The 27,939-nt window shown below is 41.3% G+C and overlaps 1 protein-coding gene across 6 annotated transcripts in view; it reads right to left on the bottom strand.

Annotated features, from left to right (window-relative positions):
- The window catches only part of robo3 (roundabout, axon guidance receptor, homolog 3 (Drosophila)), a 166,724-nt gene that overhangs the window by 64,513 nt on the left and 74,272 nt on the right, over positions 1-27,939 (bottom strand). For 5 of the 6 annotated variants that reach the window (XM_026183140.1, XM_026183142.1, XM_026183139.1 and 2 more), the window contains exon 2: positions 9,406-9,732. In XM_026183140.1, the coding sequence (XP_026038925.1) occupies positions 9,406-9,732 (327 nt within the window). Of the gene's footprint in view, positions 1-9,405; positions 9,733-25,181; positions 25,772-27,939 lie in introns of those variants that run through there. The other variant, XM_026183141.1, reaches the window with a different exon arrangement.

Here is a 27,939-nt window from a genome sequence, read left to right on the forward strand (position 1 = left end):
TTAAATTAATGCACGTAAGGTGAACTATTTATACAGTAAAACATGATTGAATTGCGAAAGAATTGAGAGATTGGTCTTAATAAGACCACAGCAGTCCTTAGGATACAAGTGAAGAACATAAACTCCTTATTTATATGGAGACAGGGAGCAATGATAATTTAACATTTAACAGTAGTGATTTGGGACAGAAAGATATTTTCTGCTAAGAAATCATTAGAATCATCATATATATACTTTACCATATTTAACCTAAATTTAGCTCGAGGGGAGCAGTAATGAGAAGCTGTCCAACTACTAGAGCGAGATGACTAATGATTGCTGAATTGACTGACAAATAACAAGGATGACTCTTAAGACTACTTAAGATGGACTATACACCAATTGAAATGAGATTCCCATCTACTGGGATCTATGATCTAATGATTTTAGGGTTTTCAGTCACCAGGATAGGATGGAACATACTGACTGGACTGCATTGTCCAGCGACTAAATAAAGTCAACCAAAACTAAATCTTCAGTTCTGACAGCCGTTTTCTGCTAATACTCTCCACTGACCTTTCCTTTAATTAAGATGTGCTCATAAACGACAACAATCTGTTGTTTAATAATATAATGACATTCCCAATAGCTCTTGGTTCAGTTACAGCAAAGAGTCCTGCAAACTGCTCTATTTTGAGGCTTAATGTCTACTTGGATACTTGTGCCTCTGTTGCTTTAACAAACGCTCTTTTTATCTGCTCTGTTATAATACTCTGATTGCATTTGATTGATTTCTTTCAAAGCAAGCATTGATTGCGTTTGCCTCTCGTGCTCACTGTATGTCATGAAAGATGCCTGGAACTCTCCAGGATGTGCACTGCGTCATGTTGTTTCTGATGAATTGATGGATTTATTTTACGCTATCCCCTCCGTAGCTCTTACCAAACTGCCACTTTCCATGATTCTTGTATTTGTCTTGTTTTTTGCCTTGCCGGGTATTCCATGGTTGCATCTCATTATTGCTGTCATTATAGTTGTTGTTCTGCTTTCTCTCTAGCTGTGTTTTATCATGATTCCCCCTACAGACACTCAGACCGACATTAGCAGCACATTAAAAAACACATAATCTTTATTAATTTCAATGAGGCTTCTCCATTGGTGCAGTAGGAGTGCTGCTGCAGGGGGCTCAGGCTCAAAAGAGCAGAGCAGTCTGGGTAGGTTTACCCTAGCTCTACTTCTGCCCTGTGCAGAGCAATATCAGGCAATGCAAAACAATGGCCTTTCAACTACATACAAACAATAATTACATGGAATACATTTAGCATGTAACCTGAAACCGAGTAAATGATTGGTGCTTTATCACCCTTTCAATCTTTGTGTCTACTAAGCTACCAACTTCCAGATTTGCTTTTCTTTCTATTCTGTGCCCTGGAGCAATACATTCACACCACACACCCCTTGTGTAATTCTGCCAGAGGGCTATTGTTGGCCTCAATGAGCTCAAACAGGAGGTCATTATGCATCCTGTAAGACTGCCAACAATGAATTATATTCTTAACCAAATCACATGACTAATACATATATGCAGACTAGGGGTGCAAAAGTACATGTGTTCATTCCAAATTGTTCACTGTGATGTTTGGTTTCCTCCCTGTTAGCCAAACTCCTAGAAGCCTATTTACTTTGGCAGCCCTACAACAAAGCAAAATTGTTGTCCATTGGCCCTAACATTTTTCACATTTTTCAGGCAAAAATGGCAAACATTATCTAGTTTCAGTTCCACATTGGTGATTTCTTCTTCTGGTTCTTTGTGTGACTGTTGATAACATAAAATAATGCACACATGCACTCTAGGCAGTAAATTTTCTTGGATATGTGTAACAGGCACAATCTGATGTTGTTCCTAGACCATCATAATAATGTTTATAAAGGATCAACAGTGCAACTGAACAGTTACGTTGTCGGAGCATTCAGTTAGCATTAGCCAAGAAGTTAGCTAATGCATTTTTAAACTATCACTAGCAAACCAACATGACTAAAATTAATTTGGGTAACATCACTATGATGATACAGGAACAACACCAACACATGGGTGCATGTAGTGAGTGGGTGCCATGTTTAGTCAGTTGAACCTTCAAAGCTAGGTCTTCACAGACAGAGAAAACAACCCTTCAGTTGTGCTGATGGCTCAAATGGTTAATTTTAGTTCATCTTGAATATCTTAAAGAACAAATGCAACATATTCATGCTACCAACTAGCACTGTGATTTAGCAGAGGACCTTGTGTATAAGGCAGTGCAGTGCCTACGATCAGTAGCGCAGAAACACAATGGGGCGTGATTGGACACAACAGTTGGAGCACGGGACCTTTATTGTTGTCTGCATCCCCCATGGCCTCTGTGTTACACTGTTGTTGAAGAGGGGGAGGAGGCTACATCACCTGTTGTCAGTGCCCCCCAACCCCCAGTCTAACCCCTCACCCTTTGGCTTTTGTCTCTCGGAACACACACGCGCACACACACTCAATGGTCTAATTAATTCATGGTTATCCTCTAGAGAAGTGTTTGGCTAGTGGGTCTAGCTCAACGACCAGCAGACGGTGGGATCATACAGAGGGGGTTAAGCTGACGGCTTCACTCCGGCCATCTGATCCCCCCTTTCTAAGATCAGAATAACCACCAGCTCTGTGCTCCGCAAGGCCGAGACCTACAATCCCATTAGTGAAGCATGAATACACCTCTGAGGTCACACAAATACACACACACACGCAAACACAAAGAGGATGGGTCTGTTATCTCTGAGCAACTGAGAGTTCTGCTGCTGCAGAGTTTAGTAGGAGTGGTGATGGTAGTGTCACTCTGTTAGTGCGGTGAATAAAAACAAACACAAACCTTTCCATGGTAAGTATGTAGGTATAGTAAAGGATATTGACCCTGAAGTCCTCATGGAGACTCATCCACTGAAAATCATATTTTTCATATCAGGCAGCTGGTGGAGAACATTACCATGCTGCTGTGGATGCAAGCAAAAATGCTGGGAGGTCTGAATGTGAGACTCAGCAAGCAAATTCTTTGCTAATGAGAGGACTGCTTACTAATGCTATGAGCAACCAATTATGGAGACGTTACAAGCATCACACTTATTTAACTGCTGAAGATTTCCAGCTCAATTTTAGATATCAGCACATGTCAATAACCTCTCTTTGAAAGACATCTAAGACATAATGATATGATAACATCAGCTGATTCAAATAGAGTAACAGCTTTAAAAGGCTAACTGAAAAATCTGAAAGGTTATTAACAGTGTAAAAGAAGCTTAAGTCTATTAGTAATGCAGCCTCCACACACAGGCATTTGAGTATTCTTTGGTCGATGTGGCAAGAAAATGACGAGAGCTGAATGGGGGATAAGATACAATTTCAGAAATCATTGACTATTATGTGACAAGAAAGTGACTTTTTTGTCAGCATTTATAGTTGGACTGCAAACAGATGTCCAATGGAACAGGAGATCTTGGCCCAGACATCTGCTGATATACTGGAAGGCCTGAAACATTGGCTGTTACTCAAAGATACTGAGTCATCAGCTGATAGTCAGTAGGTTTCCAAATTATGCTAGCTTCCACCAGCCTTGTTTCATCTTTAATCACTTGAAGATTATGTTGTTATGTTATGTTTTTATACCTTCTTTAAGTGGAAAGCACACTAAAATGTGATTCAGCAACAACAGCAGCTTTATTTAAATGTCCATTTTCATTCTGGTGTTAACAGCACTGACCTCAGCCTCTGTTTACACTTGCCTGGCTGCGGTATGAGTGCGGGTCAATGGCCACTTAGCCATACATATACAGAGTGCATAAATCCACGGATCAGCACGGCTGTACTACACTGTTTGTGACACAGCCTCAACAGAACTCCTATCACGTCCCATATGGCTTCAAACCACCGGGGTTACCAGCAGAGATACAGATCAGTTCTAGGACGGCACAGGCAGCGTGGAGAGTGAATGCTCTTTTAAGAAAGCCACACCACTTTTCTGTCCTGCACTCCTAACTTCCCTAAACCCACCAAAACCCTTTCTCATTTCCAGATTCATAAACCTTGAAATCCATTTTTCTGCACAGGGGTCACAGTGATCAAAGCCAGTATGACAGGTGTGTGTACACACACACTGCGGTTTTTCTGTGTGCGTGTGTGTGTGAGAGAGAGAGAGAGAGAGAGAGAGAGAGAGAGAGAGAGAGAGAGAGAGAGAGAGAGAGAGCTGGAAAAGGAAAGCAGCATCCAGCTGGTAACAGTGCAGTTCAGCTGTTTCTCCCACACTGACACTACTGTAGAGGATTACACAGGGTGAGAAAGTTGGCCTGGACTATAGGTACAAAGACTTACACATGTTTACACACACACACACATGAAATTCACAAAAAAGAACGAGGAAGACAATTTTATCATGTCTCCACCTGTTCACTCCCTAAAATTCTCAAGACAGCTGCATCTGTGAAGGTTAACCTCAAAATGACCTTAGATCAAAGGGTGTGAGTTGGTTTGGGGGGCAATAAAAGTCTCAGAGTTTACTACAGTCAGCTTTATTTGAAGTTCCTTTGACTCCGCCCCAAGCACGTTGGAAAAAGCGCCATTTCCCCTTGCCGGTTGGTGTGAATATTCATGAGCAATAAAGCCAGGCAGAGTAGCAGGCATAATAAAAATGTCAGAGTTGTAAAGCACTCAAAGTAAAAAGCCGCCAAGAGCTCGGGCAAGTCACTCTGAATGTCAAATCTCCGCCCAGGGGTCTCTGGCCCGTTAGGACTATTGTGCTGACTAGCTTCCAACAGACGTGCCATACAAGTTTGTATGGCACATTTTCAGAATCGAAGGATCCTTTTTAGCTTGCAAAATCGGATAGGATTGGGGTGAAAAACACAATTTGGGCGGATATACTAGAGATGGAGGATGTGCTCTTAAAGCAGGGCAGTGCTACACACAGGCTGGGACTACTGCTAAATAACAGCTACACAAACAGCACAAAGTGAAAGAAATTGTGCAGTAATTCTGTTGGTATGACTACTCCCTTTTGTTCCAGCATTTTTTTAAAAGCTCTCAAATGTATTATGTAGCAACACATCATCTGACGCAAAATATTTTTTTAAATGTAGAATTACTTTCAGCTGCTAGCAACATCACCTGTGAGGTTTAGCTACATCTGCTGATACTTCAAAAGACTAACAGTTCTTGGATCCAGCATCCATTCATCAAATGTGTCATTAATAAATGCAAACTAAGTCGGCAACTAAGTAGAACCATCCTTAATGAGGTATTGAGTGTGTAATTAGCATGGAATAAATGCTTGCAAAAGAACAATGGTCTGTTTACTGCTGTGAAAAAATGATTAAACACAATTGTACCTGCAAAAAACTTGTGAAAAGAAAAGAAAGGAAGAAAGTTATTTAACTTCTTCTGAATAACTATGTTTATTAAGGGTTCATAAATTCAACTAAAACTTCCTAATTTTAGCTCTCATCATCATTTGTAAAATTCCATTCCAAAACCTTGGAGTGATGCTGACCCATAAAATTTTTTCTAAGGCACACATAGATATCTTTTTATTTGGAATACTACTCTTTGTATTCACACAACTTCACTAATAAGACATATGTGGTGATTTTTTTTTGCCTTGTACTTTATATTGTAATTGGGTTTATTTTAACCCAAAGGCTTTTCCCCCCCTAAACCTAACCAAGCAGTTTTTTTAATAGTCAACAGGTAGTCTGTGGGAAAAAAATAATCCTACATGGAAATGCCAAAAGCCATAGTCCTTGGCTCCAGACCGAATCAGCCCCCATGTAAAAATGCCCAAATTCACAGCATTAAAAAGATTTTTATGGATTGGTACAAAATGTTTTTTCTCTCTACAGACACCTCCACCTTTCATAACAACTACACAGTGGACGAACACATTTGAATACTCCTAAGGTTTAAAGTTTAAAGTGAGCTTTGGTCGTTAGCTGTCTAGAAGGATTAACTCACTTGTATGTACCTCTCTGGCATGCTTGTGGTGTCGGTGCTTTCTGGGGCTATTGTAATGGAATTACTTGAAAAATATTGTGGCTCATTATAAGGTATAATCTCAGCCGCCGTCTCTATATGACATTGTTGTCAGTCTTTATGAGCAGTGCAAGGAACAGCTCATTTATATTTCATGAGTCACTGGTGATCGACCTGTTCTGAGGATGTGCTGTGAGGTGTGGGAATTATGGGAGCTAGTGCAAATAATATGTGTTAAACATTGCAGACTGAATCTGAGCTGACGACAGCAGATGTTCTCTGTCACTGAGGAACCGATAAACATTTTAGAGCCATCTTTTTAAGCCTGAACAGCTCTTTCATCTTCAAAAGAAGATTACTGGTGAAGTATCCATAACTTCCAAGCTACAGCTAAGCTGAGGGAGTGTTGCTTCAATTCTACATGAAAGAACGTCTGGTAGAAACATATCTACTTTTTGCTTCTGTCACTTTTGGTGTATACATAAAGAACATTAAGGGACTAACATGTGATATAAATCTTTTCAAAATAAAGCAGTTCCAGGCATGTTTGTCAGCGCTGGGAAATTCTGCCAGTTTATCCATACTGCAGCACACTGGCTGTCATCACCCTGCCTGCTTCTCAGCTTACAGCAGATGGTCCGTGAGGGGTTAAACCTCCTGAACCTTCCACCCTTCCCGCTGTGTTGGCTTTCACCTCAGTACCAAATATACACACCAATACACAATGCAGCTCTCTCTCAGTTTGCCCTCAGTGCTTCCAAGTCACCGGCTGGGGAGCAAAGTGACACCATGCCACCAAGTGCCATCTTGCGCCTTTTTGGTGCCATGCTGAGCCCCCCAGGCAGCTCCAGGCAGGCTTATGTGCCTCTGGCCTCATCTCAGGCCCCATTGGTGCTGTGCAGAGGGGCCTGGAAGGAGCTGGCACTGGCCTGGCTTTGGCTTTGGCAACTGTTTGTTCTATACAACCTCCGTCTCTGTCTCTCTCTGGGGGCGATACTCCAAAAGTGTGTCTGTGTGCTGGCATGAAGACAGAAGTAAAAATACATCGGTTTTCCCTCTACCAACATGGATTAGGGATGCTAATCTGTGAAAGCAACCGCTGTGTGCCAAGTTATGTCCATGTACATGTGTGTGTCTGCAGGCAGCTGTGCACAATGTCACCTCATGACACCACAGTATTAATGGAGGAAGCTGGATATACAGAAACAGGACTGATCAGCTAGTGGCACTGCAGGCTGAAATCACACTGGTGTTATAGATAAACCCTTGTGACCCTCCACCACCTCACAGAGACTGAGTGTTAGATTTTGTTGATGTGGGCCTACAAAGAAGATTAAACTCTCTGGTAACCTTTAACAGCTGTCAGATATATGGTAAGGGTGCTGGAAAACATAAAAACATTTGGTTAAGCGCTATGCTAATGTGATGAATGAAGAAAAGCAGGAGGAGCATCTTTGCATGTCTTAAGAAGAGCTTAAAACTAGCACAGCACGAAGAAAGAGTTGAGGAAAACACTGGGGATTATTCATGTGGAGCGAGAAATGTAAGGCCTCTGTCGCTGATTCATTCCTTTCCACTTTTTGAAAAGTGAAAAGTGATTCACAACACCTCCACCTACTCTACCTGTCCAGGTTTCCACATACAGCTTACACTTCAAAAAACACCCCGCAGCTGATGTTGATACTGAAACAGAGCGAGACCAAAGTGAAAGGTAATTCTTCACGCTACTTGAGGAACGCTTTAGTCGGGGTGACGGACACACTCTGCAGATCCCAGCTGCTTATGGAGGATGTAGAATGATTCATGGGCCGTTCTTCTGTTGAGGTGAACGGGGGGAATTCAGTCTTATTATTAACTTTGTGGGGAGAGCATTTCAAGAAAATATGAGACCTGGCTGCAAAGTGTTGCACAAGAAGCTAGGGCTTTGCTAGTTTTTAGTGGGGATCAGGGTTTGTTTGACCATATTCAGCTGCTTTCCGTTAGTGCAACAAGAGATGGTTATAGTTTTAAAGGGAGGTCGATACTAGGAGAAGCCTGAGTGAGGGGGATTAGAGGAAATGTGAATCTGCAACAGCTGCTGGAGGCAGGTTTGTCTAAATGAGCAGATTAAGAAAGATATCAGAGTAGAGCCTGGCTATCACTGTCACAACAATGATTCTGCTCATTATAGATGTCATCTGACAAGTCATATTATATGTCTACACAGAGAGAGCAATTAACTAGTCCCCAACTATGTTTGTATTATAAACTGACAGGATTTCTTGAAATTACCTGCTGGCGCTGTCAAAATAAACTTTTACTTTATAATGATTTTCTAAAACTAAAGGAAATAAGAGACTCTAGCAGCAAAGATTTAATTGGCTCTGCCCAATCTCACTGCTAACAGGAAGCATGGTTATGGGGAAAAAAATCAAGAGGTGTTTGTTGGAAACCCATCTGACAGGAGAATGTTGTATTTTAAGGATCGAACATCTGCTAGTGAGAAGCTGCCAACTAACAGTGGCCTTTGGTCCCCTCCCTGCGAGACAGTTTTTCAGCTTTCCTGTCCAGTGGCGACAACTGTTATCTCTGTTGTCGGAGATAGCTGTCATCTATCTACATTAACAGGCCTGGTCACAGAGGCCTGGGCAGTGGAGGCTGGAGAGAAGGGTGAGTGGGCCATTTGTGGCGGGGTGGGCTCCGGGTAAAGCTGCCAGGAGATCTGACACCAAGGTCAGGGGTGGTGTCTTAAGTTAACTCAGCCAAGTGAAAGCGATGATAAGAGAGCAGAGTGTTTTGAAGTTTACTCGGCACACCTCTGCTTTTAAAACGCAGCTAATATTATTTTTCGTTGAGTTTTATCTGTGATTTAGTTCATTACTGAAATTACATGATATTTGACACTTGTTATGTGGACTGCTTTTCTCAATATACACCATATTCTTTTGTTTCTTGTTGCCTCTGCTGCTTAGTATTTTGCCGAACCAGCAAAGCCCCTCTGCTGTGGAACCAGCTCCCAGTTTGGATTCAAGAGAGAGAGGGCATTCCCTACTTTTAAGTTAGACTTTAAAGGGCTGGAACCTGTGATGCTATAGGCTCAGGCAGCTGGGTGACTTCTCATGAGGCACTCTTTTTTTCTGTCTTCCCTCACCTCCCAGCCAACAGATCACAACAGATGGTTGCCCCTCCCTGAGCCTGGTTTTGTCTGTTAATGCCGAGTTTGTCCTCCCCACCATCGCCCAGTGCTGCTCATAAGGAACCATCCTTTTTCTCGTGCTATAGGCTTTTTAATTTATAATACAAGCATAAAACACTGAGATCACGGTTGCTGTGAACCCACGCTAAAACACACACACACTCACACAAGCTCCACAACTGAGCCTTATAGCAAAAACATCAAAGACACTTACTTGCCACTTCCAGCGATGCATTGCGACTGACTGCTTCACCCAAGTAGTTGCGTGCCACACACACATACACACCCTCATCAGGTTTGCTTCGCCTTCCATGTACAATTCGCAGAAAGAAGAGGGAGCCGCTGGGTAATAGCATCCTGTGGGACCGAGGGTCCTCTCGATCAGTCTCGACCCGCTCTCCGTCTTTGTACCATTCCACCATCGGGGTCGGACGCCCCTCAGCCTTACAGTTGAGGGTAGCTGGCTCCCCCTTGGACACAATTAAATCAGAGGGGTGCTCTACAATCCGAGGGGCGGCATCCTCTAATCTGGGTCGGGATCCTGGTGGGAAAAAGACACCACAGAGGAGAGACGAGTTAAAGACTACATTTGTGGTGTATGTTTTATTGTGATACAGCCAATGTCATTTGACATATCACGTCATGAGGAACACAGCATCTGCTTAGTCATTAATGCCAAATTATACAAAAACCTCATTTTAAGGCACTGAACTGAGTATAAGCCAAAGTTTGTACGATGGGAATACCGTAAAACTACATTGCTCACAGACTACGGATGTGAAGAACATGGTTACAAAAGCATACCAGTGGAAAGAATCGCACCTAACGAGCCTAAAAGTCCTCAGCCTTTTTTTTCCTTTTTATATATTGGCCACTACACACAAAAGGCAAGTGGGCGGCAAAACTTGTAAAAACACACTCAGCTCGCTTATTTCCAAACCTCTTGAGCTGGACTGCAGCTGAACTCGTCATTTTATCACCAACAACACGACTGTGTGAAATGAGCACATAATGTTACATTTCAAGTATAACTCGAGAGGACGTGTGAAATTACATGCTCTAAATTCAGCATCTATAAAACTAAAAGCAAATCCTCGAGCCGTGGATGAGAAGCATGAAGGCAGTAAATGCGCAGGAACCACTCTGATCTCAAGCCGATGAGAAAGTAGGCTGACTGAACTGTGCACATACTAAGATACTGAACACGTATAATCAGCTCTGTACTTTACTTTCAAAGAATGCTTTGCTGAATTGTCTCGACAGGTGTTTGGGGTTCAGGTTTGTGCTAATCTGTCCAAATGTATTGAATTCTTGTTCAGAGCTCTGCAAGTGTTCTCTTTCTCTTCTGAAAATTGGATTGAAAGACAGAAGCAGAGAGAGATTAAAGTAGGGTAACTCCCCCAGGTTCTTCTACCACCTCCAAATGTTGCTCTCCTTCGCCCAATAATCAACCTCGCTCCAGAAAAAGTTGGGACTAGTAAATCCATATTTTTTTCACAATGAAACATAGAAAACACGTCAAATATGTAAACCGAGACACTTTAAAAGCACAATAAATGCTGAAAGGTTTATGGAAGTTTAGGATCAACATATGCACCCATCTATACCGCATACTGTGTCTATTACAACACCATGGCATTGTGCTGAAATGCCCTGCCTGCAGTCCAGACCTCTCACCAGTTGAAAACATTTAGCACATCATGATGTGATCTGATAACAGACAAGAACAGGACAACATTCCAGCAGCTGGTCTTCTCAGTCCCCAGACTTTCACAGACTGTTGTTCAAGTGTGGATGCTGTTCCTATCAAATTCAAAGTCACACTGTTTTTCTCTGTTTAAACATTTGACGTGTTTTTGTGTTTGAATTTAATCCAAATCATTACATTCTGTGTTTTTTGTTTTTTACATTTTAGACGATGCCTGGTTTTATTTTTTTTTTAGAATCAGAGTTGCAAATGATAGCATGAGGGTTGTGCTGTAACGTTAGAAAAGCAATAACATAAACTCAAAAACCACGAGGCACAAGTGAAACATCACCCTGGAGAGCAAACAAAAGCAAGAGAAGAGGAGGTGCATCATCGTCTGTGTTTTTCAGACGCTTGTGGGATTCATGAGTGTATTTCTGATTTGTCTTGCCTCACCACTATACTACCAAGCCATGTTGTTTTGTAAATTATAAGAGTGCTGCAATGCTTAGCAATATCCTAATGTTGAGCAGTGTTGTCTTTTTAGAACATTCACAGCAGGAGATTAGCCTGAGCGCTGTGCATTTAACAGGAAAACAGAAAACATGAATTGCTGTTTATTTTTTAGGAGCGCTGCAGCTGAGCTCCAGACTGTAGTTTTATTCCACACCACTGAAGCCATGATTGTTCAAATAAGACTTAAATAGGTTTTGTCTAAATTGCTTTCAATCATGAAAGCTTGTGTAAATTTGCATGTAAAGAAGACTGAAAACAAAAAGAAGACAGAGCTACAAGTGAGCAGATAGTGACACTGTTGCACTTGGACAAATCTTTAACCTAGGAGGTGATCAGCTCCCTGTGCTTATCCTCTAATATTGAGAGATAGCTTAAAACGTGCCTGCAGCATAGGAAAGTTGTAGACTGTATGCTGCAGGGTGACAGAAAAGAAAGACAGCTACAATAGTTCATCCCACAGGTGCATGGATAAAAGGAAGTTCAAAGGTTAAGACTTTCCTGATAACGTCTGATAAGAAAAGCAGTCAAAATTCTCGCCTTCAAAGCGACAAATCCTCAAGAAGGTTTTGGGGGATTAAAAACTCCACTTAAGTGCTTCCTGCCGATGGGATATAGAGTACCATATGACAGTCTTGCTCTCGATGAAATTACATTCAAAGAGATAGGAAGCTCAGGATAGGAGGAAAATGTGCAAAAGCTTTGAAGTTGCTTTTAGTTAGAATCAAATAGAAGCTGGAAAGCATGCACTGAAAGCACGACACAAGATAAGGATACACCTAAAATTACATTTAAAACACTGTTATTTGTTATCTTGTATCAAACATTACCACTTTCTTCACATTTCAGTTGACTGAAATGTTTTTACAGTTTTCGTTTTTTGATGACTTTGAACTGGGGCTGAAAGTGGTTGTAATTTAATTCAAGAATTCATGATAGTTTAATTTATACAAACTATTCCCAAAAAAGCACCTTGTGATGGAAAATATAAGCCTGAACTTGCACTGATCAAATTTAGAATCAGCACTGTCGTTTTCTTTGAAAACCCAAATGGAATTCTACGCTGCAGCACTACCAGAGAAAACTTTTGATGTGAAGGATTTCTAAAAATGAATCAAATAAAGTAATATTGTTAAAAGGTTGCTCTTCTGTCGAATGCTAACAGAAAACAGTTGTCATTTGGTTAAGTGCTCTCTGACCTCCCTCAAGGCCTCTGAGCTGTAGACTGTTCATCTAATAGCTTTAAGGTAGTAGCATCGTGGCTGAGCTGAGCCTGTCTGATCGGGGATATCTGGAAGAGAGGAAGGGGGGTGTCTGTTGTGAGAACTCAGCAGGGCACAGCCTTTAAGAGCTGACTCATAAATTTTACAGTAAAAGCTGGTTGGAACAAGTCATGTGGAAATGTAAAGCAAAGGCTTTTAAGTAGGACGAGACCATCATGTGCGACTGAGCTAAATATTATCAAGAGAACGTCCAAGTTGCAACCACTGAAGACCAACTCTTGACAGATCATACGCCTGCTATCCACAGCAAAGCAAGCTTGGAGAAATGAACTTTCTCCCACTGTAGGAATATGTGGCATGTCACACAGAAAACTACAGCTCCACTGAAAGGATGACAGCAAACTGTCACTGCACCTGAGAAATCTTCAACAAGTATTATGGGAAAATGTCATTTTCTCAGCGTATACAATACCCACATTGATTCTGACGTAGATATGATGTTACAGAAAGGCAAAATGGTTACAGATCAACATAACAGAAAATGACTATACTGCTATGCATACAAGGATATTTGAATTTCTAAGGCAAGCAGCACTGCTCAGCTACTGAGCTCAAAGTGAGCGTAGACGTACGGTATGTAACGGATAAGGGCAAGGCTGGAAAAGATGAACTCCAATCAGGTTAAATGGACAGTTTGGAGTCTCGACAGTCTGACTGCTTGTCTTGAGAAGACTTTCTAATAGGAACGTCTGGGCCCTCTAAGGACCTATTAGCTCCCGTCCATCGTGTAATACAGCAGGATGGCAGCAACTCTCAATGATACATGTGAGATAATAAAGCCACAGGGATGCTCTAGGAGTCTATCCTGTGAGAACTGCAGCCTGGTTAACAGAGAGTGAAGAAAAGATGCAATACTGTCTAAATTATCAAATCAAAAACAGATACTGTGTGAGAGTTCCTGTTTAGATCCTGTTGCGAAAATTGTTTTTATTTCCTAATTAAAAAACTGGACAAAGAAATACAAGAAATGCAATATGAAACTTTCTGCAGCTTTGCAGTCACCACATCCCATCTACAGGAGAAACTTCAAGACATTCTCATCACGGCTAAAGAACAGGACTATTGGCAATAATGAATTATGTAACGCTGTACAATGTAAGGATAAAGGCTGTGCAGTGTTGTTTTGTTACACTGCTGAATGAAGGGTAAATTTAGACAAAGGGTAAATTCTTGGGAGTAACCAAGGAAAAGTCAACAAATTAACATGTGGATATAATCTAAGTGCAAAATCTCAGGCTCCTTAATGTCATCCTCTCCAAAAACAGGTATGGGCAACAGTTCATCAGTAGTAACATTTCTGGCAGACTGAGAATTGCAGATTGAGCCCAACCAATACATTAGTGGGGGCAATATATAAGATATCAGCTATTTGCTGATATACTAGCCTCAGCACATAAAGAATAGACAAGAGAAACACCTTATAAGCACGTTAGAAGGGTTGATAATGCAGTCTGTTCCCCAGAGGGCAAAGTAACTAAGTACAGTAAGTTATTAATTCACTTGTTGTTACTTGTAAATAACTACACTTGACAAATGATTTGAGTGTCTGAAAGATTCAGATCAAGTTTTTAACTCACCAAACGTTCGGGTCAGTGTTGATCCTACATCTGTATCAGCTGACACTAATCTAGACCAACCAGACTTTCTAATATTTCCAATTATTGTCATCTTTACTTCACTTTCTGCAAATATCTCTCAAGACTATGTCTGAAAAATGTCTTTAATTGAACTGTTTCTGATGCATGAACTGTAATCTCTCATCTATGAGGGGAACCCCCCACCAACACCCCACCCTCACTGCATCTACAAACTCATTAGCCTATAGTGATAATGCTGGCAGGGCTGTGATCAATCGCGGCTTCTGGTAAACCTAGTGGAGTTTTTCTTTTTCAGGTTTAATCAACTACAAATGTGCTACAGGTGTGCTGTCTATCTGCATTGTTACTACATCACAGTAATTCAAAGAGCAGATAGTTGGACATCTTTACCATAAAAATTAAAAGTAAAATAAATGGAAATAAATAAATCAGATCTAATTTTTTTTACATGTCAGTATGTTAACATATATGCGATTATGTATTTTGAAATTTTAGGAAACCTGTTGCATTTGAATTTGCCTGCCACTTAAAAATGTTACTCCCTTTACGTTCGCTTCTCTTCTGTAGCACTAGCTATACTGAAGCACCACAACCAGAACATCTCTGGATTGTTGATGAGTGGGTACAGTAAATGATATGCAAGTAAATGTACAGTAAATGATTTCTTAAACCTCCTACGTCTATAGGATTCTCTTTTATGTGTTATTGTTCCTTAAAAATTGGATTTGAATTGGACTGGAAGGTGGACAATGATGTAGAATATTAACTCTCCTCAAATGTGCTAAACACAAAGTAGCAAGTCTGTTTTGAAAATGTGAGCAGAAAATAAGGATAACTTTCTCAAAGTGTAGTAAGTAAAAATCAAATGAATTCAGTCGCCTCGAGGCGCTTAAATAAATCCTCAAGTGCAGGTACCAAAAAATAAAACACTTAAGTGCAGTATTTGTACTTCAGTAATTCCCACCCCTGCTTATATACTTACAGACAGTTAAGTCTGTAAGTATTTATGTCCTTCCATAACAGCCTTTCTTCAGCTGTAAAGTGGGATGATACAGTAACTTGATTCTTACTTGGTGTAACTACAAAGGTGCTTATTCCAGGAAATAATTCGTCCTATTCAGTATGAAATTTCACTTCTTACCTGATGAATCTGAAGCACCAGACTCAAAATCCAAGAGCTCAGCCCAGAAAGCACTCTGTATTTAGAATATTTGGTAAATGGTTAATGGCCTGTATTTGTATAGCGCTTTACTAGTCCCTAAGGACCCCAAAGCGCTTTACACATCCAGTCATCCACCCATTCACGCACACATTCACACACTGGTGATGGCAGCTACATTGTAGCCACAGCCACCCTGGGGCGCACTGACAGAGGCGAGGCTGCCGGACACTGGCGCCACCGGGCCCTCTGACTACCACCAGTAGGCAACGGGTTTATATATATATACATATATATTTAAATATATATATCCTGAAACATCAGTAGAAATGCAGAAACTTTCAAACATCTTCAATGATTTTCACAAACAGGGGGAGTTAATTAAACCCGTGAGGGTGACGGAGAAATAGCGAGGACAGTGAGTTCACAAAACAAATGAAAAACTGGGAAGAAAACAGCCGAGGGGAGCACCAACCACCACTCCAATGTCCTTTCTGTAATGGAGCCAGAAAAAGTATCGAGCTAGAACTTTGTCTCATCTAGTACAAGAATAAATGTCTTGGTGTGTCCTGTGCTTTTAAAAGGAGTACAAAAGAAAAATCACAGATATCTACAGTTGATTCCGAGCCCCAGTCCTGCCTTATTGCACAACAAACACAAGAGACCTTTCATCATTTACTTCTTCTTAAATGATAAAAAAAATCAGAACACCCAGTAACCCGGGATCTGTCCAAATGGTACAAGACTGGGGCTGATGATTGATCTGCATTTGATCACCGCACCACTGGCGTCTTCCAAGACATAAAGTAGAAAGATATCTATTCTGTATCTTTCAAGAACACCTGGACAATTAATTGAAAATGAATCAAAGCTAATTCAGAACCTCTAATTGTGCTCTAAAGTGATTTTGATTTGAAGGCACATCACCCATTGCTGACAGCATTTTCCAAACACAGATGGCACAGTGATGGTCAGACTCATGCAGCAAATCCAAGAAGGGTCCTCATTTTGTCTGATATTTGTACAAGGCTCAATCTTGAGGTCAACACAAATCTTGCGCTGCAGCCATAAGTACAAGCTGTCTCCAGCATGCAGCCCACCCCTGAGCAAACCACAGCGACTCACAGAAGGTTTCAGCGCATTAGTGGAGCGTGAATCCAGTCCACTAGTCAAATTATAGGACACACAGAAAACAAATATTATATTATGGAAAACCATGTAAGGAGCTCTGAAACGCTCTTTACTTAGTTTGTCAAAGAAAATTCTCACTAAGAAGAATCTTCGCAATTAATAATTGATTTATTTCTGGTTTGCAAGTTAAAAGAATCTAAACTATGAATAAAAACTAGAGCAACAAGCTGAAATCATGAAATTTAGAACATTTCTATGTGCAAAAGTATAATAAATAACACAATAAATAAATTAAAAAAGGATCAAAATATGTGATAACTGAACTTCTACCAATGGCCCGATCACCTCACTTGTATCTGTAAATTTCATATTATAAAGTGCTGTGAAAATGCAGCAAGGAAGTTAGGTATAAAAGTTCTATTGAAATACATAACAACACTGTGTACAGTGGGGCAAAAAAGTATTTAGTCAGCCACCGATTGTGCAAGTTCCCCCACTTAAAATGATGACAGAGGTCAGTAATTTGCACCAGAGGTACACTTCAACTGTGAGAGACAGAATGTGAAAAAAAAATCCATGAATTAACATGGTAGGATTTGTAAAGAATTTATTCGTAAATTAGGGTGGAAAATAAGTATTTGGTCACCTCAAACAAGGAAAATCTCTGGCTCTCACAGACCTGTAACGTCTTCTGTAAGAAGCTTTTCTGTCCCCCACTCATTACCTGTATGAATGGCACCTGTTTGAACTCATCATCTGTATAAAAGACACCTGTCCACAGCCTCAAACAGTCAGACTCCAAACTCCGCCATGGCCAAGACCAAAGAGCTTTTGAAGGACACCATGAAAAGTATTGTAGACCTGCACCAGACTGGGAAGAGTGAATCTACAATAGGCAAGCAGCTTGGTGTGAAAAAATCAACTGTGGGAGCAATCATCAGAAAATGGAAGACATACAAGACCACTGATAATCTCCCTCGATCTGGGGCTCCACGCAAGATCTCATCCCGTGGGGTCAAAATGATCATGAGAACGGTGAGCAAAGATCCCAGAACCACACGGGGGGACCTGGTGAATGACCTGCAGAGAGCTGGGACCAAAGTAACAAAGGTCACCATCACTAACATACTACAACGGCAGGGAATCAAATCCCGCAGTGCCAGACGTGTTCCGCTGCTGAAGCCAGTGCATGTCCAGGCCCGTCTGAAGTTTGCCAGAGAGCACATGGATGATACAGCAGAGGATTGGGAGAATGTCATGTGGTCAGATGAAACCAAAGTAGAACTTTTTGGTATAAACTCAACTCGTCGTGTTTGGACGAAGAAGAATACTGAGTTGCATCCCAAGAACACCATACCTACTGTGAAGCATGGGGGTGGAAACATCATGCTATGGGGCTGTTTTTCTGCCAAGGGGACAGGACGACTGATCCGTGTTAAGGACAGAATGAATGGGGCCATGTATCGTGAGATTTTGAGCCAAAACCTCCTTCCATCAGTGAGAACTTTGAAGATGAAACGAGGCTGGGTCTTCCAACATGACAATGATCCAAAACACACCACCCGGGCAACAAAGGAGTGGCTCCGTAAGAAGCATTTGAAAGTCCTGGAGTGGCCTAGCCAGTCTCCAGACCTCAACCCCATAGAAAATCTGTGGCGGGAGTTGAAAGTCCGTGTTGCTCGGCAACAGCCCCAAAACATCACTGCTCTCGAGAAGATCTGCATGGAGGAATGGGCCAAAATACCAGCTACTGTGTGTGCAAACCTGGTAAAGACCTATAGTAAACGTTTGACCTCTGTTATTGCCAACAAAGGTTATGTTACAAAGTATTGAGTTGTATTTTTGTTATTGACCAAATACTTATTTTCCACCCTGATTTACGAATAAATTCTTTACAAATCCTACCATGTGGATTCATGGATTTTTTTTTCACATTCTGTCTCTCACAGTTGAAGTGTACCTCTGGTGCAAATTACTGACCTCTGTCATCATTTTAGGTGGGGGAACTTGCACAATTGGTGGCTGACTAAATACTTTTTTGCCCCACTGTATGTATCAGAAACGTTTGGTTGACGATGGCCTTGGAGGGAAAAGGACATAAAACGTGGACGGCACTCCAGCCCAGCGAGTCTTCCAAACCAGACAGGCTGAGAAATGCCTTTCATTTCAATGTGAAGGACTTGAAAATAAATCAGAATACTGCAATACATCAAACACTGCATTCCTTATCGCTCTGTGGTGATTTGTGGTAAAGAAGACAGATTAACCCAGGCTCTGCCTTAGCAAGTCAAATTAAGCCTAAGATGAGCTAACCCTCACACTGCGCTCAAGATAACCGACCTTCCCTCCAGAGTCTGCTCCTTCTGGTTAGAAAAAGTCTCTTTCTGTTGAAATAAAAGTACCTCTGACTGGCTAACAGGGGGAGCGTAATAATCTTTAAAGAGGGAACAGTGGAGTGAAGAAGATGCTGTAATTCCTTTTCCTCTCCTATTTTTCTTTGTAAAGATTTCTTGTTTTACAGTTCCTCCACCTTCTATTTACTGAAGCTGCAGGAAGTGATTTGGAAATGTGTATTCAAAGTTAAACTGGCAGCAGCGAACGAGGCAAGCTGCAGTTTTTTCCTCCAGCTTTGTACTCTTTAACCCTCTGGGGAACATAAAATGAAGTACTTGCATGACAATACAAAGTGGCTTTAACTGAGCCCGTGTTGATGCTAAGCATCTAAATGAGTGGGGTCAACTTTGGAAAAGGAACTTCTGTGTTTTTTATACTGTCTCTGCTGAGGTCGTGAACAGTTTGGTGGGAAAGGGGCCGAAGCTGCTTCGTCCTGCTCCTTTCTTTGAAAAGCAGGGATCATGGAAATGTGAGTGAGAATGGCCCTGTGAGTATAGCCTCTTCCTCTGGTGAAGAACCTGTATGAGCTGGATGTTCGTGCACGCTGACCAGGCAGAAGCTTGAGAGCAAAGTGCATTTTCTGCTCCAACAGGAAGAAAGCATTTTCCCACTAAAAATGTTCCTGGTGGTACAAGATGCCTGAGAGACTAGAAAGTTGATTAAGCTTTGATTTACTTCCACCTACAGAAACAAGACTGAAGGGCTGTGAAATGTCTTAAAAATTGACATTTCTACTGTTTACTTTGAAACATACTTCAACAAGACCCCACCTGACATTTTGATATGAATGATCATAATAATGTGGGGGATGTTTCAGCTAAACTATTCTTTCCAGCCCAGCATCCTTCAAGTTATCACAGACCTTGTCAGTTGGAGCTCCAGCAGCCTGATGGTAACAAGCATCGATTTTGTTTTCTGCTCACTCCACCAAAGCGGTTTCAAGCTTTGAAAGAAGAAGAGAACAGCAACTGTATTTGGTGACTGAACTCCCACACTTCATCCCATTTCACTGTAAGTGCTCTTTGTGATGAGCGCAGAGCGGGGGTAGGTGGGTGGGAAATATAAGCATGGAGATAGTTAGTGGATGGTTTGGCTCCAGAAAGGCTGTATGATGATGGCACGATTGTTCATTATCTCTAATTATCTGTCCATTAGTGATCGCTGACGAAGGTGCAGTCTCTCAGTCGTGTCAAAGAGGAAATCCTCGAGGGGACTCCAAGACAGGAACAAGGCTGGTTGTGGGTGGCCAAACACATCAGTGAGGAAATGCCACTGGTTTCCTGTCCCACAACAGTATATTTCAAGATTAGCCCCTATTGGATGTGTGTCCCCTTATACAAACAGACACAAATGTGCAGGCTGGCTGCTATCTCTCTGAAAACACACATTACACCACATCGTATTTTGAGGGAGGAAAGGGTCGAGACAACGACTTCCTGAAGAGGATCCACGACATCACTAACATGACAAAAATAAACTACGGTGCGTGGTTTTATTTTGTTTTACTGACTCTTAGCTTGCTAGTCAAACATGAAATAATCTACATGGAGAGTGCCTGTATTATTAAAAAAACAGCTCATGAGACCATGATAGCAATTAGCTCAATCATATATGATACACATTTCCAAGACCCTTTATTTAAGTGGTAAGATGCAGCCTTGACATACTGTTGAGGACATTTCAAGTAACACTGGTCCTGATGTATCATTAAGTCATGAAGTGAAAAGCTGTAAAGAGCAAGAGCTGGATTAACATCCAGCTGCTGTCACTTCTATAAGTGCTACAAATTCAAAAGGTTTTTGAGGTGAAGGTAAGGTGCCTATTAAAGAAATCAGTCAATTAGTCATAGCTATCAATCACCCACCAGGGCAAACAAACAGCCATAGAGACACTCAAAGTCCTCCTATCCCCAACTCGATGTGTGTATCGACACCGTCGTCAGAAAAAAAAGTTGTCCCTGTCAGTTTTTTACCTTGCCATTAAATCATCAACAGTAGCTGTCAGTTTCTGGCTACTACGGCATCACCTTGACACATCCGTGTAGAAAATAATCCATTATCAGGTGGCTTTTTCTCATGCAGAGCTTTTGAGTGCCAGACTCACAAATATATCCACAGCACTGAGTTACTGCTCTGACAGCTGTGGCAGTACCCACGGGCTTTTTCTTTGACTCTCCAGCAGTCAGAGTTATGTCACTGCTTCAAACATCGGCAGATAACATAAACAGGATAAACATGAAATCTGACTGGCTGCTTCACCAGTCAGATTTCATGATGACCTCACCCTTTATTAGACAGATAGTCAGACACTGAAGCGATAAAAGGATGAGGAGTGTAAGTGTTTGTAAGAACAATGCAAACACTGCTTACCCATATGGAAAAGAAATAGTAAAAACTTATAAAAGACTTGCATAAGATGTGGCCTACTTCATATAGTGAATCATATAAGGCTTACTGTATATGATTTACTCATGAAAGTGGCCACTTTCATATATTGTTTTAGTAAGTATCCAAAACATACAAGTTTCATTTATATAATTTTTCTAGGGATCTTATATCTGTTTTCACTCTTGTATGCTTTTCATACAAGTTTCACACAAGACAGATACAAACTTTATAAGATTTATATATATCTTTTCCATATGGGTAATCATCCAGGTAAGCAAATCCCATTAAGTTGAATGTGTTCATATGGGAGAAATGTTTTGTCACTCATCCAAGTAACTGAAGGTCAGCACCACTGACTAGCAATGGGCTGTGCGCTCAGATTTGTGTCTCACTGCCAGCCTGAATGCAATTCGCACAAACAGTTATTATATTTAAGGGAAAATTATTTTTTCACAGAGGGCAGGTAGGTTTGGATAACATATTTCCCTTTTTAAGTGAAATGATTATTCAAAAACTGTACTTGAGATATCTTTGTCTGAAATCTAATGTTAATGAAATCCATCTGTCTGCAGCCCAAGGCTGGAAGCTTAGGTATACTGTGTTGGGCCCTAAAGGCAGTTGCACTTGAGACCTTCAAGGAGTAGGGAGTGCTACGGTAACTTGGCCTGCCAGCACCCGCTGCTAAATAGAGATGAGTTTAAGTCCTTTCCCTTGATGCCTGATGAAGAAGGAGCTCAGTGTTTGTTGATTTTGGCTCGCTGTGGTAGGAACATGCAGCATAGATAATAAGCAGTGCCATTAAGAGAGGGAGCGCAAGCCTTAGTTTGCAGATGAACGAGCAAAAACACCCCACTGACATGTTTACAAAGTGCTTTTATTTATTTACTACAGCCCAGTACACAAATAACTTGTTATTAATGCATCATGAGGTGCAGTCAATCTGATGTGTAATGGATATTTGTGACTGTGAAATTCTATTATCATGGGTACGCATAATAAGCGGCTGTTCAACGACTAGCATACGCAAATTCACCTCATGTTTTTTTTAGCATTACTTATTATTCATTTCTAGAACTGGTTGACCAGCAGCTTGAAAAAAAAGCAAAACTACTCAAATAAGATTCAGAAAGTGGATGGATGATTAACGCTGCTGATTCTGAGGTAACAGGAGGAGGAGTTTTAGTTCCTTGCCCCGATTTCGAGTGTTATTTTTCAACCGGCGCAAGTTATGATCTTCTTGTAGCTTGAATGCTACACTGTGCCTCATTTCAGTGCATCATGCTTGAATGTATTGACAGCCTAATTGATCTGTGCAGAACAGATGGGCAGGCAGGTGGGGGGAGGAGGAAGGTACGCTCACTGTGCGAGTGCATGTTTGTTCTCGGAAATGACTACAAAGCTTTTTGTGTCTTTTTTCTTTCTGCAGAAAAAGGAATGTTGTCAATATTCCAAAAGCAAAAACAAAATGAGCTACTGCATATTGGAGCGCTGTTAGGAGCCATTCCAGTCGGCAGTGATGACTGTAACATAAAAATAACAAAGTAAATCTAGGTTTACAATGTGGAGTGCAGCTGGTAAAAGTCTCGCGCTGGGCTTCCATCTGAATAGCCACCTAAATGGAACGGTGCTATCTCATTTTTGAAACACTGTACTGGTTACTGACTGCCAACAGAATTCACAAGAACTGTTTTGTATCAGTGTCCATTAGTACGTCCATGGGTTTGTGCAAAAAGCATTTTTCAAACAGCACATTCATCTCTGTGGGACACATCTTAGAAATTCGGAAAAATAAAAATACACATCTTTTTACTTTAGTCATTCATGTGGTTTTGGTTTTAGAGTGAACTGGTCTTTTTGCCACCAGGATCTAGTGGTTGTGCCCCAACTTTAAAGAGGACTACTCAGACATCTCAATACAATCTCGGCAGCAGTTATAACTCCTGTCAAACTGTCCTTGATCAATCCATTAAACCCCTCCAAACCTCCTCCACTGTAACTCACTGAGGCTGACAGCATGTCTGAAAAACCTTGTGCGCAAAATGCACAACTGCCAGAAACAGAAGAAAGGGTTTTAAACAATGGCCATCTCGGTAATTGTGCTATTTCAGCCACATTACACCCCACGGTACTTCCCTCCCTAAAGGAAATTGAGCTGTGTGCTCAGACTGTAATTACAGAGTGGTTATCTAGGTTTGGTGTCGGCTATTTCATCTGGCAACTAGTCTGGTGAGGACATCCACATTGCAACAAAGCAGCTGTTTTCAGCTCCTGCCTTGAAGTCACATCAATAAAGTACATTGTAAACACATGAGTCACTGACAGTCATTGGAGAAGAGTTTCCTGAGGTCATCGAGGTGACTGATAGTGACAGCGGTGATTGGCAGATTCCAGTGTCATATTACTGGAAAAACAGTCTGAGACCAGACTCCGTGACTCTGGCTCCGCATGAACGGCCCCTTCACACGAAGACGAGGCATGAAGAATCATTCCTAAACTCTTCTTCATTGCGTCTTCTTCTCCACATATATCTGTGCTGGCACTGATCTGAAGCTTCTTCTTCCTTTTAATCTATGCCACTTTGTATAACAGTATCAGAGTGTGACAAGAACACACATTTAAATGTAAATTTACCGACGGGGGGGGGGGGGGGGGGGGAGTCTGCTGCTAAAAACAGTACAGTTCTCTCTTTTTTTTAACTCACCATGTGTTTGCTAAAGTGAAAATAAGCAGCTTTAATCCAGCCTTTATAGTCCCAGAGGAGCATCTGGAGTCAGTGAAGGAGCACTTTCACAGATGCTGAGTTCATAGGCAATGTTTACAGGCTTGTAAAAGGGAGCCTCAGCAGTGGGGCTGGGCCCAAAGACACCACACTGACACAAACGATATCATCCCACTTGTGTCAAAAAACATTGCTTTAGTACGTCGCACATGGAGGTTCATCTGTGCTGAACACAGACATGAATGCATGTTGACAAAGAGCCTGTAGCCAACTGGCAGCAATTTCAGTTATACACGTGTGATTGATGGAGGATCTGAGGATCCAGCAGTCTCATTTAAACATATCTCTATCATCCCAGAGGTGTCTGATGTCTACAAGAAAGAGCCATACTATGACTCGTAGTGTGCGTATGTGGCAGATTTCGCTTCTGAAAGCTGAAATCAAAAGCACCATATGCATACGTCTGAAGGCAGAGTCATGAAACAACAAAAGCCAATATTGTGCATCATACATTTATATCCAGGGATTCGGTGACACTTAAACCTACACTGTTTGGTACTCTCCACCACACAGACTGGGACATAGAGGAGCTGCTTAACATTTTACACGCAGCAGCAGCTGGTAAAGGCTTTTTCCACCAAACCTTGTACAGTAGCAAGAAAGCATGCATTTTTTAGCAATGCTGTCCACAGAGGGACTCAAACTTTCAACCCTGCCACACTCACTTACAGTAGTGGAGAACAAACTGAAGGGTTTTTGTTTCACAATTGCATTGTGTCCATAATTCATCTAATGGGCCCAATGCTAGAGATAAATGAGCCAGCAAAGTCAGATTTCTGTGGGGAGCAGATGCTGGTGATAATCCAGTATCCCCTGGGCAGGTCACACAGTAAAGCTGCATATGGGCTACTCTGCTGTCTGTTGTTTCTAAGTGGCCTTTTAAGTGACATCATCTAGGAGGATTACTCACTTATGCACAAATGCTGACATAAAGGGGGCTTCCTACAAGATCAGCTGACTGATGTGAAATAGTAACTTTGTAAACTTTATAACGGACATTGTACAAGTGTTTTGTTTGTTTGATAACCATAACCACAAAATAAGCAATTTAAAACTTACCATATGCCAAACTTCCGAGTGCAAATACAACCAGTAAGGGAACCAGAGCCGGACTGTACTCCATTATACAAATGTGCACATAGGTAGATAAGGTTGGTGGCAGTCTTTAGGCTGTCAAAACAGCAGCAGCAGCACTTATAATTTCCACACAGACCCACAAATGAGCGCCAGCCTATGGTATGAAATGTCAGCAACTAGCAGCGGACTCCGCAGGCAGCATCTCAGCCGCTCTACAAATAAACCATAAGTTCAAACTTTAATCCCTCAACGCTTCTGCAAAATCTGCGTTTAGTGTCGTACAAAGCAAGCTGCAGGTGATGATCGGAGGGGCGGCTGGGAGTAAGGTGAAGGCGGCGCCCGGTCAATGAGTCCCGTTTTTTCCTCTTTTTGTTTGTTTTTAACAGAGGAGAAACATTCATCAGGGCTTAGTCCTGTAGAAAAACAGCCCCAAAGTAGCCGGAGTCATCGTACCAGGACGAAACGTCCACTTTGTTAAAAGCTCAGCTCCATGTGTGTCACTGCTCCGTCCCTCTCTGTCGCTCCGCCACCAGCACTGAGCCTCAGCAGCAAACAGTGCGCTCCCGGAGCCAAAGCGCACCACGGTAACAGTGGCCACAATGGCATTACCGGCTTCCGCTTGTGCTTTCAAAATAAAATTCTAATGAAGCAACCTGATGCAATGCCTACGGCTATATTATAAATTGATAAGTTAGAGAAGCATATCTTTAAGAGGGTAATCACTGGAAAATGAATATTAAAAAACAGCTGTGTTAATGCCAGTGGAGCCGGCAGGTCCTGACTGACCTAACAAAATGTGAATGATTGGTTACAGAAATCATTCAACCTGTCAGGGTTGAATGGCACCTCATCTAATAGTTTCGACTCCGGAATATCTATCTATCTATCTATCTATCTATCTATCTATCTATCTATCTATCTATCTATCTATCTATCTATCTATCTATCTATCTATCTATCTATCTATCTATCTACACAGAGAGAGAGGGAGAATCTACACTATTAACAAAAGCACATCTCAGTTAAGCTGTGACAAAACCACCAGCCTGCTGTAACAGTATGCTGAAGGCAGACTCAGCATGCCTCCGGTTCATCCTTGTTTAATTCCGACTAACTTTACCACTCCAGTACCATTCTCTTAAAGGGCCAGTGCGCTCAATTTCAATGCGTATGTTGCGGGAGCCTCCGAGGGACCATTACAGTGAAACCTTGTCAGGCTATGTATGTAATGTTCGTATACCTTCTAACCAACAAAACACGATAGGACCATGACCAGTTAGTCATTTCTGTTAAATTCAGATTTAAATAAACTTCAGGGTCTTAGAGACACAACAGAGGCAACTACAGTTGAAGCAAAACGTTTGTGAACCTTCTCGTAACTCCCATAACATCTGCCTGGATTAATAATAAAATGGCAAAAGTTACTAATGGAAATATTTACTTGTTTTTTTTTTTTTCAGCCATTACTGTGGGTGATTACTCAGTGTGCTTGATCTGGACATGAAAAGTAGATACGGTTAGTGTTTCGTCAGATTGTATTTTGGCTATAATTGTAACTTAGATGAAGATTAGAGACGAGTAACCAATACAGAATCCCACAAGTAATCCAAACAGTTTTGTACTTTGTCTCTGTTACTCCGTTTCTGTGTCCTCCATGCGCTGGTAAGATGTTTCCCACTTAAGCTGTGAATTTTCCTCAGCATTGAGAAGAAGTCACCATGCTGTTCAAAAAAGTCCAGATGTATAATATGCAATCAAAGACAGCTTGGACACTTTATCTTACATCTATATAGTTATATATATGAATATTTTGCATCCTTGAACATGCTATGAAGAGCATGAATGCTAATGTAGTGCTGCAAAGATTCATGATCTTTGCATTCATTCAGAAACCACCTTTTTTTTTCTTAAACTGAACTCATAATACTCAATGAGGCGCAAATGTCAGCTTTTATCTCATGGCTGTTATCTAAACACACAGGCATAAATAATTTTGGCAATAGTTTGAATCCAAATGCAAATTTCTCTTACATGTGTACGACCTTTGATTGTGCCGACTGTGATGCTATGTATACAAATAAGGCGATAGAAATGACTCAGGCACTAAAAGATGCAAACAAGCCCCCCACACTGCTGCAAAATGTCACTATTTATCTGAGCACAGGCTCTGCCTGCAACTGATGGAAAGCGAAAAGCAATATTACATGTGCCAGGAGATACGGCAAACTGCAGCCAATGAAACTTGACTTAAGAGCCACAATTCTGCAATAAGGAATGATTGGCTAGAGTGCTGTTGAGCTGAATAAATATTAGGGGTCAGAAAGACCTGGTAAACACACAGCTCTTGACATTTATAGAAATGCATTGAATGGTGGTTTGCATCAAGCTGCGCATACTAAGTTGAGCTTTAACACATTCTGTCTCGCTGTGTTCTCAGCATTGCATGAAACAGAAATAATTCCACATCAGTAAGGTCACAGTGTCTGCTGCAGAGAGCTGAAAATAAATTCTCTCTTTTTGGGTTAACAGGAAAAATGAGAAGCAAGCGCCACTTAAACACCCCTGATATTTCTTTCATGTTTTATGCATGTACATGTTTAATTTAATTGCAGAAACTGATTAATTGAGCATTGCTCTGTGATTGAATAAAACATGATGAGGCCCTCCACTTAAACGCATTTCCGTTTGTCTGTGACTGATGCCGCTACTTTGGTGCTTTCATCAAACATTTGGCATAGCT

This window comes from Astatotilapia calliptera, chromosome 10 (genome assembly GCF_900246225.1).
Source record: "Astatotilapia calliptera chromosome 10, fAstCal1.2, whole genome shotgun sequence".
In the NCBI taxonomy this organism is placed as follows: domain Eukaryota; kingdom Metazoa; phylum Chordata; class Actinopteri; order Cichliformes; family Cichlidae; genus Astatotilapia; species Astatotilapia calliptera.